This window comes from Mastacembelus armatus, chromosome 5, assembly GCF_900324485.2.
Source record: "Mastacembelus armatus chromosome 5, fMasArm1.2, whole genome shotgun sequence".
Classification (NCBI taxonomy): Eukaryota; Metazoa; Chordata; class Actinopteri; order Synbranchiformes; family Mastacembelidae; genus Mastacembelus; species Mastacembelus armatus.
The window spans coordinates 25,051,445-25,067,539 of record NC_046637.1 but is presented as its reverse complement, the minus strand read 5'-3'; the positions used below and the strand labels follow the sequence as shown (position 1 = coordinate 25,067,539).

Genomic DNA, 16,095 nt, shown 5'->3' with positions numbered 1-16,095 from the left:
TGTGTTTACACTCACATGCGTCATGCTGTCCAAAAATATCGCCTTTCTGGAAGCAATTATGTAAAAACAGACAAATGCCCTGTCAAGCAAATAAAGCTTCTTACAATAAAACATATGATTTTTTTTCCCCACCAACCTGGAAATTAAAGACATTTGTTTGCACCTTTAACCTAATTCCTCAGTTGTTTTAACACTATTTCAAAATTAAACATGACAAAATCCACTAATTAATACATTTGGATGTCCAACCTTAGACCTATTTCTAAATACATGACGTGGTGAGCAAATACTAGTTAATTAGTGAATCTGCTGGTATTTTTAGCTACTCGTGACACACACTTTTAAAATGCTGTTATTTACATCAAATCTATAGCTGATTAAAGTGATCAGTGGAGCTTTCACTTGACGGACAGTCTGCCTCCTTGTCTTCCTGCTTTTTATGAAATTAGATTGCATTTTATTTTTAAAGCAAAATTCTCCGGGGGGGGGGGGGGGGTCCCACTTTCACATGATTTATCAGACAAGGTGTTGCTAATGCAACTTTAAACTTCTTGCACATTCGGGAATTACAACAGTAATCAAATCCAAATCAAATTCTAAAATATCAGTTGCAAATACAGTAACTTTACAGTCTCATTTTTTGGACACAGAGTTGTTACCAAAAACATCTGTCAAAAAACAGATTATGCAAAAATATTTTGTCAACATAAATGACTGAGTGTTGTTTTGCAAATACCATAACCTAAATAACTTTGGTGTACTTCAGCCTGCACTAGGAACAGACTGTCTGGACTAGTAAAACTTAAAGTGTTTTTTTATTTAATATAACATTAATTTGATGACACCTAGCACCAATAAAATACAATCTCCAATATAGTGTGCTGCAAATGAAGGGTCACTTGTACAGTGTAGAAATAGGGGGTTTCAAAAACCCCAAGTCTAAAGTGCCACATGTTTCCACCCACAGTGAAATCCTGCTCTGCCAGAATCAAACCCCTCTTGAGCTGCCATAAATCACAGAGACTTGATGAGTTTTTGCTTTGAGGTTGTCAAACAACAGGACCCACATACAGACACACACATATGCAGTATTTATGGAAGGCTATGGTAGCCTACTGTAGGAGGCTGAAAGACTAACTAATGGTCCAGTGCTCCCTCAATACAGCAGTGGGGGTTCCAAGAACTGGACTATACAATAGAGCAAATAGTCATATAAATAACCACACTTTCCCTAAATAGGTCAACAGTAGATTAAAAGGCACTCAAACTCATCGTGAACTTCCTGATTCAATAAGTGTGGCCATTTTTTTTTTTTTTTTTTTACAGTAGAGTAGTTTTTCTCTTGTGGAGAGCTCAGTTTTCCATGAACCTGCATGAATGCTCTGCTCCTCCATTTTTACGAGTGATGCACATGTTGTAATAAGTGTATACTGTAGCTGGGTTTAATGCTGATGGTGAAGGGAAAATAATACCAGTGAGCAGCAAAGTCTTCCCTAGAGGCAAATTTTCCCCCACGGAGTTAAAACAAACCTAGAGGGAGCACTCCGCTCTCTGGCTGCCTAGTGTCTCCACTCTGGATGATGGCACAATCACACATTACTTCATTCAATTATTTTTGCCTCTGAAAGCCCCTTTGGGAATATGGTTATAATCAGTGAGAAACTGTAAGTGTGGCTAATGGATAACAGTTGTACAAATATGTCTAATTTGCTTTTAGTTTAATTTAACATTTAACATTTTTCATGTCTCTAAATTAACAATTAATACTATTATATTTGAAATACAAAAAAAAAAAAAACAGCATAAACAGCCAAGAATATGAACAGATATAATGAAAACATGCTTCTGATATTTAGTGGGATTTGGTTTCAGGCTTCATTTTGGTAATACAGGCTGTATAGAATCTCTGTTATTCACCTTTAAGACTAATTCACCATCTGGAAAATATTCTCATTTTTGGTTCTTGCTGAGTGTTATATGAGAAGATTGCCACTGGTCTCCAGTAAGAATAAAGCTAGAGCCAACAGTGTGGTTAGCTGAGCATTAAGACTAGCAGCAGAAGCAAGCAACTAGCCTGGCACTGTCCAAAGTAAAGAGAAATACGCCTACCCAGCACCTCTAAAACTCACTAATTAACATTTTAAATAGTGAGTTATGTGCTGGAACTGTTTCTTTTTCAGCAACAATGACTTCCTGACCAATAGGTCTAGTATGGGATTGCGCAAACACACACACACACACACACACACACACACACACACACACATAAGCAAGGCAAGTAACAGTTTCTACATGCATTGCTATACAATAGGTTAATTACTTAAGTTCTGAGATGCTAGAAGGCACATTCAAGCAAAACATGGCTTTATTCTTGCCTCCTCCAGCACATGTTAATAAGTGGGTTTCCAGGCAATATGCAAAATTAGATTATCTCGTGATTCTGTCTTCTCATATAATGTAACTCTCTGCAAGAAAATAAAAACACATAGTTCCCAAAAAGGGTTTAGAGCTACGATTTCAAGATATGTTCTTCAATTATTCTTGGGGAAAAGGTGCTGCAAATATACCACAGTGTGATATTCAGTATTTATTTGTGTTTGAGGCTCAGAGTAGTTATTTATGGATATACCAGGTGTTTTACTGGATACCCATTGGTCTGACTGGACCTCTTTCTCCCTTTGTGATGCTCCTATCTCCAACATGTATCTGCAACATGTTGGAAATTTCCCTCTCCTGTGTGTGAAGGCGTTTATTTCATTTAGCGACAAAATGTTGCGAAACAGTAGCTCATTCTAACTAACAGGGGCTATGTTAATATAAAATTCATGTTTATACAACATCATTTATGTTTTTGTTGACACAAGCCACCTCACCAATGTTGTGAAATATTAATGACACTTCAATGAGGAACAGTGTCTGTGAATTTTATATGATACACATGAATGGACGGAATAATTAGTGGTGTTAGGTAGAACATTTAAAAGAGAGTTTTTAAGGAGTGCTTTACTAGAGCAGATGGTGTTATGAAGGTAACAACTGTCAAGTGTCCTGATAAAGAACAGTATGTGGATAATGTTTGACAGGACTGCAGTGATGAAGGATCAAAGGTTCATGTCTGTTTTTCTGTCAGATGCACCTTTACACTTCAGAGGGATTTCCATCTGGGACTCAGTGTACAGTAAATCGGATCCAGGTGAGTGTGTCTCTAAAAATACTCTCAGTCTATTCTGGAGCTTAAAAAGTACTTTCCAATACATGTGCACATGTTAAATTCAAAGGCTTTCCAGTGTGGGGAACATCACATCCTCAGCATCATGGTGGAACTGGCCTTCTACCCAGCAGTGGCACTGATCTATTTTTTTGCAGTCATGAAAGCCACACAAGATGATCGTGTGGAGTTGGATGACCGGGCCTCGATGAACGTGTTCTGTTTGTTTGTGTTGGTGCAGCCACTGTGTCTGGTACTGGGAGGATATACTGGTATGGCTACGTACCTGCTCACAGCTTTGGTCTCCTACAACTTCCTGCCTTGGGGGGAGACAAAACGCCCTGCAGAAGAAAAAGAATCAAAGAAGAAAACAAAGTGAGAACCAGGAGCACACTCTATATGATTAAAGAGATTAAAGAGACACTGGATTCAAACCTTGTTGTAAAATAGGACATTATTTATGTAAAATAAATATGAATATGTTATATGAATAAATGAATGGACTGCTACCTTAATAAACCAAAGTTATTAAAGTACAGCTGTAAACACGTGTGCGATGGACTTTACCCAGGGACATTCAGTCCTCTTCTGCAGAGGAGGTGACTCATTTTATGATCCTGTGTGCAGTCGGGTTTATTTTAAACAAAAGCGGAGGGGTCACTGAAGTTTCCATTAAAAGTAATAGATAAACAGAACACACACAGATAAACAAGCCAATAACCACTAGTCCAAAACCAGAGTGTGATTTAGCAAAACCTGTCTAATATTGTAAACTTCAGCAGGTTGAGACCAGCCTCATATCTGTAGGGCAATTAAAAAGCTACCTGGAAACAGGGCAAAGTAGCTGGACTAAGTCCCCACACAATAACATTTTTTTTTTTTTTTTAATGTTTGTTTTTTTCAATTAAAATTGAGAAAGAACTGACTGGTTACCTAAAAACATATTCACTAAATGAATATCTCATTTCTTTAACTGATTTAATATGTAAAATCAACTAACTATAGGTTGCTGGCTAAATGATGAACCTAATGGGCCAGCCAAAGCTTGGACAGGCGAGAATCTGTTTCCATTTCTGAATAGCAATTGTGGCTAGTCACACTGTAATTTTGACTAGTCCAAATGTAATTTTAAATATCTGAAACACAATTATGGATAATCAAGTGAAATCCAGTTAATGTTAAAACGGCTTGTCATATATACCTTACTCAACAGGAATCTAACCTATCATTGAACTAATCAAATATTAGACACAATTCATGAACACTGCCTGCAAAAAGCTTTGACAGAAAACGTACTGGGGGGAATCAGCATTGTGTTTTTTAATTATACCCCCATGTTCAAGAATGACTGGGTGTCCCTCTGATGTGGCTAAGCCTGGTGCCTGCAGTGTGTGTGGTGTGTAAAACTAGACTCAAAGAGAGAGTGCATAATGGGATTAGACCATGCTGTTTGGTTGATAGTACAAAGCTTTGCTCAGTGGTCATGCAGATACACGTTGGATGTATCTGAGAAACAGTGGGAATATTTTGAAGATGTCTATTACTTTCCTCAGCATTAAAATCCTCTTTGAGCTCATTTTGTATGAATTCAGTTTTCAGGCTCTGAATGTGTTTCTGTGTCTCAAACTGTCTTCCTCTTACTTTGCTTCCTGAAAATATGAACGTATGTCGGGTAAAAAGGTGATAACCTCTAATGTATGTGTAGTTTCTCCACAGTTCTTTGGTTGTATATCTTCTCTGAAGATGATTCCACTTCATGAGACAGTTGTTTGCTCTCTATACATTTGTTCAATCTCCTGTACGAGCTGTGTATGTGCAGTGTTTTCTCAGTTTACCTCCCTTATTGTCAGATCAATGGTGCTGCCTTCTGCCTTCCATTATTTAAAGTAGTCATAAATAGGCTGCTTCTCCTCCACTGCACATTTATCTTTTTCTTCAGCTTTGGTCTAATTCTCCAGCCAGCCCTTTTATCTAAATTACTTTGTGTTGTTCTCATCTATCCATCTCAAACCTTTTTTACATTCAGGTTTGTTTTTCTGATGCTTCTAATTATCAGGCCTAGATTTATTTGGCAGTTTCATCTCCTTTTCGTCATCTGTTCTCACTCACGTTATCTCAGAGACAAGCCGTATTTATCAACGTATTAATCAGCAGAAAAACCTTTTAAGCATATTAAATTTCCATCTTGCACTGGATCTTGTTACTGGATCATTTCTGTTGTTTTGTCTTATATTTGTCTTATATAATTCCTTAGCAGGACATTTGAATCACAATTTAAAATGTGATGGCCACACTAGAGCAGAAGTCAGATTAACTCTCCCACTCACCAAAGACCGTTACATTCAATTGACACTTCTGTTTCATTAGGCCACTTATTTCTACATTATCCCATTAACAGACTGTCAATGTAAAGTATGTAGAGAGAGAGAGAGAAATTGATATATATAAAATATGTATAAAATAGAGGTATATATGTGATGTAGATAAATAGATATATACATAGGTGCTTTATTTTGTTACTTTACATGGATAGTGGATGTCAGTTTGGGCAGTCCTCTGTCTCGACCAGCTGGGGTAAGTGGAGAGCGCAGAAAGAACCAAAGGGAAACAAGAAACAACTAAAAAAGCTCAAATGTGATGCCAACATATCACACTTGAGTTCTTTTCAAAGACAACTCATGGCCTCTTGTGACACTTTAAATGCCTTGTTTCTCTTTTGCAAAGCTTTTTTATTCTCAACTTTTTTGTAAAGCTTCTGAATTTCATGTTGCAAACTGTAATTCTGCTGGCAAATGAGTTCTTTCTCTGCTTTTGCAGCATTGTACGATTCATACAAAGCTTTGTTATGTTGATACCTCTCCTTGAGCCCAAGGATTCCCATTTGCATGACCCTGTTCTGCTGGCTCATTGCCCATTTCACTCTTGCAGTTTACATTTTTCCCCGAACCCAATTCATTTGTGACTTCTTCCTGCAGGTGCTTAAGTGGCTCTGTTTTCAAAGTTATGCTCATCGTTTTGAAGTGTGAGTCATTTTGGGGTTCCCAACAATAGGCTTTAATTTGTGAAATCAGATATATTAAATTGAAAACTCAAAAATGAACTTTTAAGGTTATCAGTAATGTTATTGAAGATCCCATAAAAAGTAAGGATGACACGTTTTTAAAATATTTAAAGTTTTGTGTTTTATTAACTTGTGTCATTTCTCCTCTGGCTGTTTTTGTGGAAGCCCCAAAGTTTGAGGGAATATGTGATTTTAAAATGATTTATTTCAGAGAAAGGCTAAGATGATTAAAAAACCTCTGAGCTAGCAGTGTGTGTCCTTGCACCTGCATTTTCCAGGCACACTATTGGATGATAACTACAAATGTGTCACACATCTCGGACTCCACGTATAACTGCTCACTGTCTTTGCCAGGAAAAGGAATTTGGGCAAAGATATTGTACCAATGTACAAATACAGTGGCAACACTTTTCCCTTCATTTGTTAAAAACTGAAGAAGTTATTAACAAAAAATTGGGTCCTTCCTTGATAAGGGTTGTTTAATACACAAAATACCCCACTGGCCCACCGCTTATATGTTTTTGCATAACTATAAAGCCGAAATACTCTGTCACAGCAATATCTTCCCAGGAGGCCTATTAGTAGCTGTTCCACAGCTTTCGATCATCCTACACAGTCTTCCTCAGCAGAAGGAGTTAACCATTTGTATGTCCTTCCAACTGGAACAGCAGCCTCAGTCATTTTAGCAAAAACCCAAAATGACACTTTGCAGTTATAATGACAGACATAATTGGTTTTTTGGGCTTTAAGTGTTACACTCGAGCTAGTGTCTGTCTGCTTGGATATTTAAAGTTTGGTTTAATAGAATCCCCTGTCCCCTCCCTCACTGTGGCATAATGGGCAAGGGTTAAATACTATTACAATAAAAACGGTAAAAAACTGAATTCCTGTCAGATAATCGAGTCGATTTTTGATTCATTTTTATGATCCCAACTATCACTGTAATTTGTAATATTTTAAATACCCATTAATATTCAGATTAATTTGTCTCTTAATCATTTGGTCTATAAAATGTCAGAATAATTTCCATCAGTTTCCTGAAATCCAAAGATTTGTTGTTCAGCTGTTAGAAATAAGAGAAATGCAGTGTCCTTGGTTCGGCACATTCATCATGCAAATGGCAAAAATGACACTTTTCAACATAAGTATTTTCTTGAGAGAATGTTTTATCCTCCATTAAATATATATTTACATTATTTACAGCAAAACATACTTTACATGGCTTGGTTACATGCACATCGTCATTTATGGAAAAGTAAAACTGTACACACATTTACACTCTTAAGAGGGAGTAGCCTGTGCAGTAAAAGGCACAAATGACCCTGCATTTATGTCCCATGAGTACATATTTCACACACACACATATGGCATTACCGTATATAAGCTCAGTATGACAGCGCACACACCTGGAGATAGAATACTTGAGCAGCTGCAGAGAAGACGCGTGTTGGTGTGTGATTGTGATTTGCTGCCGAGCAGCAGAGCAGTAAAGTGCCCTCTTGATTGTGTCTAAATGTGATCCCATCCTCTCAGCAGCCTGTGGCAAACTTAAAAGTCTTTTTAGCCATAATGATAAAGTGAGCAGAGATGTCCTCTGACTTCGAACAGACTTCCACAATCTGTAGGACAATCTGCAAGCGTCTGAATAAGTATGTTAGAGGTTCAAGATATCAGGTGAAGGATTATCTGTGTCCTACATACAAACTCTGTTTCTTTAAGGCAGTAAGGCCTGTTGGCTGAGGCACGAGGCTAAAGCTGAGATGCTGACCACTGAGGTTTTTTCCTCATAGTCATAAGATGGTTGCACTGGGCTAGGTTGGAAGTGCTGTAGGTGGCAATTTCACAATCAATTTGACTACCAGCTTAACTCACTTCAGTCTTCTGTGGCCCTCTATCAGTGACCACTGATTAAACCCACTACACTGAATGTTAAGGGTTTTTTTGCCTGCTGCAGTTGTCAGTTTCCTTTCAGATAACTGATCATGCCTCTGAACAGACATTGTCCAAGTATAGTAAACATAACTAGACCAGCAGGCCTGTCAAGCTATGAATTTCTCCATATGCTGAAAAGGCGTGAAGAGGATGTCATTTGAGCAACACACCGTATATAAAGAGTTTGAAGAGTGGTGTTTTTTGTACCCTTTACAAAATCAAACATACTAGAGCAGAAGTGTAAGGAACAGATAAAACTGTGTGTGTATCTAAGTTTCAAAGCATGTCTACAGTAACTATTATACTACTTACAGGAGTAACCTTGCATTATTTCCAAAGGGATTACACTTTATTTTTACAAAAATACCAGTTCAGGAGTGAAACATCCACTGCATGCAAGCCAGGACACTATTATTCCACTGTTTAATATAATGTTGTTGGTTCTGTCCTTCTCTTTATTTAGTTTGGGGGAATTTACTCCAGCCAAACTTGCATTGGATAGCATTACATTTTACAGCCATTGATTACTCCTTATGTTTCACCTGGTGAAAGTCCAAATATGTTTTTCTATACATTTGAAATACATGTGCTGTGTGAGGATAGAAAATGTGCCAGGTGAGATATGTGGGTGTAACTACCACGACCACCAAAATCAGAAACTTCTATTCAATTGGATGCATAATGGCTTTAAAGAGTGAGCAATGTTTCGGCTGCTCAGGTGATCTTTGGCTTTGGACAAACAGCATTCCAAATTAAACAAGATACTAATGGGTTATGGGAACCTACAATATTTTTTTGCATGCCAACAGCCAATGTACCCACTGAGCTGTGGGATTTAATAATACAATGCTCACTATATGGTCAGTGTTATTTTTAGTAGATCCTGACAGATAACCTCAGCTGCCAGGCTATATTGGGTGATATAAGCTAATCATTATTTATAGCAGCCAGTTAGTAACACAGAAAAAACTAACAGAACCCCAAAGATACTATAAGTGTTCGAGCTCTTTTATTTCCAGTGTCAGTAGTTTAGTTTGTCCACAAAAGAGCACTGTGACTACAAAGCACAGTAATTCCTGTGAACACATTATGGCTCAGCTGACTGCTACAGTTGGCGTGTGTGAATACTGTGTCTTCATGGTAAGGTGCACCTTTTCATGTGGAATACATCACTAATAAACCGTGACCCCTCATTTGTCCTTTCGTACAATCTAAATAGGCCTCATGTCAGCATTGCCTGGTTTTGCTGTGGTAAACCAATATGGCTGGCCTCTCCTGCACTCAACAGCAGAGTATTTGAGTGGTCTCAGCCCATTGATAAACTTGACTTAACATACATCAATGACATTGTCAGTAAAAGTGTTTCAGCAGGTATATGAACAACAGGCCTAACATTTTTTTTCCAGTACAGCCACTATAAAAGACATTTGCAGTTACTGTACTGTCACAAAGTAGTTAATACTTGTCAGTGTCTGATTTTCACCAAATATATTCAACCAGTTTTTAAACAGTCTAATAAATACTTGACTTTTATTTTGTATCACGCAACTTGCTAAAAATTGGATACTGGCTGTTTTAAACCCTCACACATCGTAATTGGCATCAGTGCTAGATATTAACTAAATCAGTTGGGCTCTAATATGTAGTCTGAAAATAACTTTTGCTAAAAACAAATCATCTAGAATTTTTCTCTAGTGGACCGTTGCAGGAAAAATAGATTAAGGTTATTCTGGTGATCCTTGTTCTCCAATTATATCTTCCATAAAGTAATATGATTTGTGGTCAACAATATTTAGAAAATGCCTGAATGGCAGGGAAAAGGAGGGAGTTGGCCTTTCTGTGAAACGTATCATTCTGAAGTGACATTTAGTATATAAAAAGGCCTGTAAAGGCAGTGACACACCAGGGACTTTCTGTTGTCTATGTCTTGACCGTTATCTTACACATTATTTCGGCACAAACATCAATATTGACTTCTACACTTACTGGTGTGCTGAACAAATGTGTTATTTTTAGTGGGTCACACCTTGTTTTGGACGCATTGTATTTGTAAACTAAGTTTAATAAATATCTGGAAAACACCTTGTATAGTATTCACAGCAGTGTTCATTTTCCAAAGTGCATGTACATCCTACCTTGAAGAGATCACACTGAGGCTGGTTAATGAAAAAGAAGTCAGTTAACCTCAGCTGCATCTCCTCTAATATTAAAAAAATGGATGGCACATCTATTTACAGTTAATCAAGGAATGAAGTGGTGCTGACATCAGCTGAATTTCAAGCATTAGAGCTTGGGGCAACTTTGGGTGGGGCTGATCCAAGGCCAGATGATAATTTAAGGCCTTTGTTTGGCTAATAAATCTTCTAGCAAAGCAGCTTTTGTGAAACATTCTCAACAAATAGCCCAATACTTCAATAATTTTGATAGTACATCCACTCAGGTATTAAACATTAAGACTGACAACACAAGTAGGAATGAATTGCCCACTGTACAATCAGCTGGTGAGCACCACTAACGCTGTGTATCCTTCAGCAAATTTACAAGCAGGGTGCACCTAAGAGACAGCTTAAAGCTACAGCACTACAAGATCTTTGCTAGCAGTAAATAGGCGTCTGGGTGAAACAAAAGCTGTTGTAGCATTGTCATCCTGTGAAACACACCACCAACTGGTGAGAAGGGTCAGTTTGGCAATTTGGCACAGATAAATACATAATGTACAGTGAAGGGCCCAGTCCATCTCAAGGTGAAATTATTCAACCCATTATACTATACAGGTTCATTTCCCTACTGACTACATTTTGTACCGCTCACTCAGACAAGTAAACTACTATACAAATACTATATAGTATATACAGATTTTAAAAAGGTAACAATAGTCTGTAATTAGTGCACATCTTCACAGAGTTGCAAAATGTTCAGCTTTGGCCAGATTGGGAACAAGGTAATTTAAGATGTGTACAGCACATAGATAATAACTAAAGGGAATCAAATGCAAAAGCAAAACATGGATGAGTATTTTTTACAAAAAGGAATAATAGGCTGCTAGTACCTTTTCTCAAAGTAAAAAAATCTTTCAAACAAGGCATTTGGTCAATTCAAAGAGCTCCCTAAATTCACAGGGTCAAGTTATGACTACAGTATGACTAAACTTCAACCTTTACCTGAGTTTCAAGGCATAGCAAAATATTAAAACCAAGAATGCTTCAACAAATTCAACTCTCCATCCATGCCCCTGCATTTGAAAACCCCCATAAAGCCAAAACCCACGTCATTTCTTTTGGAGAGTGAAGGCAGCTTGAAACTCAAGTTGGAAACATCAATAATCAGCAATATAAACTCACTCTACTAGAGGAGAATTTGCACAAATTCTAACTTCGGCACCTATTACTGGTGTTTTATGATAAAAGCTTTGATTGATTCCATTAGATATGTGTCTGGGTCTTTTGTATGGAAAAGGTCACCAAATTACAAAAGTATTATTTACTTTGAAGGAGTGAGATTTCAGCGCTGAATGAACCTCAACATGAATTGGTTCTTTATAAAGTGGTAAGAAATGAAGAGCAGCTTTTAAATGCTGCCTGTCATTTTAGGCCGATACAGAAAAAGCCCAGATTCATAAAGTGAAAGTGATGTGAATTCTTATTAATATTTGTATTTAGAAGCATCAGAAAAGAGAACGATAATTAAAATGACGTGTTATTACTGTTGCCTGTAGATGTGTGCGTATGCGTGTCAGTAGAGTGCTGCAGTGAGGAATTTGTTTCAACAAACAGACACTAAATCATCACGGTGAGAGATGCCAAGACCTATCAGGCAAGATGGATAACCAAAACATCCACTGAAATCTGGTGTTTGCGTGTCCAGTTTGTGCATATGTGTGTGTTGCCCACACACATAATCTGCCACATAAACAGATTTGTAAATCAGTGCATGTGTTCAGAAGTTTCTTCCTGTATTTAAATGTAGCAGCAAATAAGTGGGTGGAAGAAAATTGCGACTTTAATAAGAAATCCCTCTCAGTTATGACCTACTTTCACCCAAGTAATCTTGCCTGAAAAGCAGCCGACAGAGCTACAAGACCTCTAATTAAATTGGCTTCCCAGAGAAGTTCAGTAGCTGGGAAAGAGGTGGACTCTTCAGCAAGGCTGCTTAGTCTGACACTGTTACTAACCTAAAGATCAGTGTGGAGCTGTTAGCGGGCAAGGGGAAACTGGCAGGGCTCCTTACTACCTTTTAATATATGAGGGGTACCTGACAAATATGTGAGGAGTGGGTACTGTAGGTGCATGTAGCCCACTGTTTCTGTCATGTTCATCTGCAGGGGTGTTTCTTATTTTTGCCGTGGTGGCACTTCATAGAGCAGATAATACAATCTGGTCAGGTCCCCTGGGGCCAGTGCTACCTTAGTTGTGCTACTGGATGTGTGCTTCGCTGTTTGCAAGGTCAGCAGCTAGACAGTCTGATAGCCAGAGGGCCACAGAGGACACATCCATACAGAGATGAAGAGCCAGGCATTAAATGAAGTCTTCAAAATGTCAAGCACCAAGTATTTATACATGGAGACCCGTAAAAATGTTGCTTCCTACCTCACACCAAAGTCTAAAATAACTGAGGTAGGGAAAAAAATAAATTAATGAAAGTTATAAAAAAAACATAAACACCACTTGTTGAAAGCACTGAAGTTACTCCTGTATACTGAGAGGGCCTGGAAGTAAATGGGAGCATTTCTTAAGTCAAAAAAAAAAAAAAAAAAAAAATAGTGCATCAAGTGATGGTGTAATCTTCTAGTGATGTCCCAAGACAAGCGACTGTCAGTGATCATCTACTATGATGAACACAAAGCGTGATATTCCAGTGTGTCCAGTCTCCTAACAAGACAATGACTAAATGAAGAATGACAAACAGTGGTTTCATTTGTTAGGCAGAGCCCACTGGGGTTAAATGTGGACCACTGTCTCGACTTTCAGACAGTAGATGGATGAATACACATCTTTGAGCAAATTCATGTCACGTTCTGCAAGGACTCAGAAGCCATGGTGGAAGAACAGAAGGACACTTTTCCTTTTAATACAAGACTGTGGTAGTTTTAGGAGAGAAATATTTCTGCCTCATGTATTTATGGCCAGGAAGATGTGGTTTATCTTGTCCAAGTGGCATCACACCTGAATGGCACTTTGAAATTGGCAGTAAAAGATTTGAAAGGCAAATTGTTTCCTTGCCTTTCAATACATATTCCATCTCAGTGCTTCGCTTTGCACCGTGACAAAGAAGAAACACCTTGATTGCCTTGGAAACTATGATTTCATTGTCACATCTCATTGCTACAAGGGAGCAGGTCACAGATCAGTGGCTGAAGTTGCAGCAAAGTGGCAAAGGAATCACAGTCACTTGGGTTGTCACCTCTTCCTCCACACCTTTGACAGCCAGATCTTCACTGTTTTGTCACTAAAGAGAGGGAGACAGACAGAGAGGGGTGGGATGATAAGCAAAGGAAAGCTAGAACACAACAAAGGGAGAAAATAACAGAACATCAATCAGACAGTCTTCCTTTTCAAAACAACCCATTGTACATCAGAAACAACACAGAGACAGTGACTTCAAAGTGTGCTCCCTACACACACACATAAACACACAAGTACACACACACACACACACACACACACACGCAGACAAACACACATGCCCACACACACTTCATTACAGGCCGTTCTCCACAGTGTCAGTGAAAAACATCTTTCCAACCTCTCAGAAAAGTGTAGAACTAAGTATGATTCATAACTCTGCAAATCTAATCAACCTGCCCACAGCTCTCCTCCCAACTGACCAGGCCTTTTATTTTTTCACTTTCTCTCCTGGTCCTGGTGATGGCCATAACACCTTGTCCAGGTCAATTAGGCAACACACAGGAAAGCCAGACATCTCATTAACACCAGCTGAAGATGTTAGCTTTATGATTGGTTGGAAGATTTTTAAATGTCAATTGAGTGGCCTGTCTAAAACATAACGCTGAAATTGTTCAGCAGTTTGAGAAATATGTCTGTTGGTTTTCTTAACCAGAGCCAGATTCGTTGATGCCAATCTCATGTCAGTAGGACAGCTATGAAGCTACAGCCCACATGTGGTTAGCTTAGCATAAAGACATAAAAAGGGAGGAAAGAGCTAGCCTGCCACCCACCAAAGGTAACACCCATCAACCTGCACCACTAAACTAATTAATAAGTTCTTTTCTGAATTCCTGCAAAAAAATACAAACAAGTTGCAGCTTTAAGTGGGTCACGTCCCAGGCTGCCTCCATGAAAAGAGACCCACTCCCTATGTAGATTTAAAAGGCTCATTCTGAGAGTAAGAAGATGCAACTGTTTCTGGTGATTACACACTAATGACAACATATTTATGAATACTATATTCCATGTTTGCTGATTGTTCTAAATGTTACACATTGAACCTTTAAGTTAAACTAAGAGGCTGCTGGCTAATTATACCGAATGGACAAATACAAAAGTGGTACAGGTCTTCTCATCTAAACTCTCTGCAGGACAGACAGTAAGCATAGTTTACAAAACTTTGAACTGTTCCTTTAGTAGAGCGATGGGCACAGCAGACAAATTTAATTTGACCTTATGAGAATTGTTTTCTCACAAAAACAAAAAATATTCTGATCAGGCACAGTTGAGTCACTTGTTCAATCAATGAGGAGCTGTTTGTAGCAATGGAGACAGGTTTGCAAATGAATTCGTAACCTTGATGAAAGCTTTAAAAACAGAAGTCAAACTGAGCCTAACAGAGTGGTACATGTAAAGACAAAAGCACAAAAAAACCCATTAAAAATCAATTATTGAAAATCAAAGCAAAATGAAAGGGAGGACAGAAACTCAACGGAAGCAAACATAGAAGTGCAAGTAAAGAAATACATAAGTAAGGGAAAAGAAACACAGCACGGAAAAGGAAGTGGAAATTATTTGAGAGTACCAGAGGAGGGGGAGGGTTGGTGAACAAAGAAGAGGCAATCATGGGAGGCTGGTGGCTCGGCCCTTGATGGCCAGGACCCGTCGAGGAAGACATGGGGTCAAGCCTGGCACATAGCTCCACAACTTCACCCTGCAGTCACTGGGGTTGACAAGAGGTAAGGGGGGAGTAGAGGAGGAGGATAAAGTTAAGGATGAAGATCAGGAGTAGAGGAGGATGAGGATTTTGGGACACCAAACGAGGACATATTTGTTCACAGAAGAGGTAATGGAAGAAGAGGAAAACAGCAAGAGATGATTAAGATTAAAGATGTGATGAGCAAAGAAAAGAGTGAGAAGAAGAGAAGACAGAAAGAAGAGGTTAATTAACTTCAGTGAAAGCACCAATTAATGGAGAAGTGAGAAAAATGAGTATGGGCAGACTGAAGAGACCACAGTCCCACTCAGACACACACAAGCAAATAAAGAAGCAATACCTCAGCCTGATATGCCACGGGATCAGCAAATAACAGATTTGTAGAAAAACTGGATGTAGCATGGCTGTCACTGAGCTACACATGGCAGACACATTCCCTTTTTTATTTTATTCATTTATTTGCATTTTTGCCTTTGATCAAGAGTAGATGTGATGAGGAGGGGAGAGCTGCAGCGGGAGTCAGTGGATACACCTGAACTGCCAAGATTGTGAATTATGTCCCCACACATGGACGGACCACATAACTATCCACCAATAACACATTCCTCAACACTTATGATTAAGTGAGTATAAACACAAGCCACTATATAATGTGTAAACAGTAACATATTAGGTAAACGGCTGACATGTTCTCTCTCTTTCTCTCGTTACTTTTTGTTTCTAGGTTCTCATCCAGTTTTTGGGAACACTTTCCAGCATGTGATGTAAAAGATGTGATGCAAATGTGTGGCTT

General features: G+C 38.5%; 2 protein-coding genes across 5 annotated transcripts in view; both read right to left on the bottom strand.

The window, feature by feature from the left end:
• The window catches only part of cpne5b (copine Vb), a 108,229-nt gene extending 101,644 nt beyond the window's left edge, over positions 1-6,585 (bottom strand). The window contains exon 1 of the mRNA XM_026306806.1: positions 6,568-6,585. Within this exon, the coding sequence (XP_026162591.1) occupies positions 6,568-6,585 (18 nt within the window). The remainder of the gene's footprint in view (positions 1-6,567) is intronic.
• Positions 6,586-7,417: 832 nt separating this feature from the next.
• kif21b (kinesin family member 21B) overlaps positions 7,418-16,095 on the bottom strand; it is a 54,839-nt gene continuing 46,161 nt past the window's right edge. For 2 of the 4 annotated variants that reach the window (XM_026305943.1, XM_026305941.1), the window contains one exon: positions 15,179-15,308. In XM_026305943.1, coding sequence (XP_026161728.1) covers positions 15,209-15,308 — 100 coding nt within the window. In that variant the 3' untranslated portion in view covers positions 15,179-15,208. Of the gene's footprint in view, positions 13,647-15,170; positions 15,309-16,095 lie in introns of those variants that run through there. The other 2 variants (XM_026305940.1, XM_026305942.1) reach the window with 2 other exon arrangements.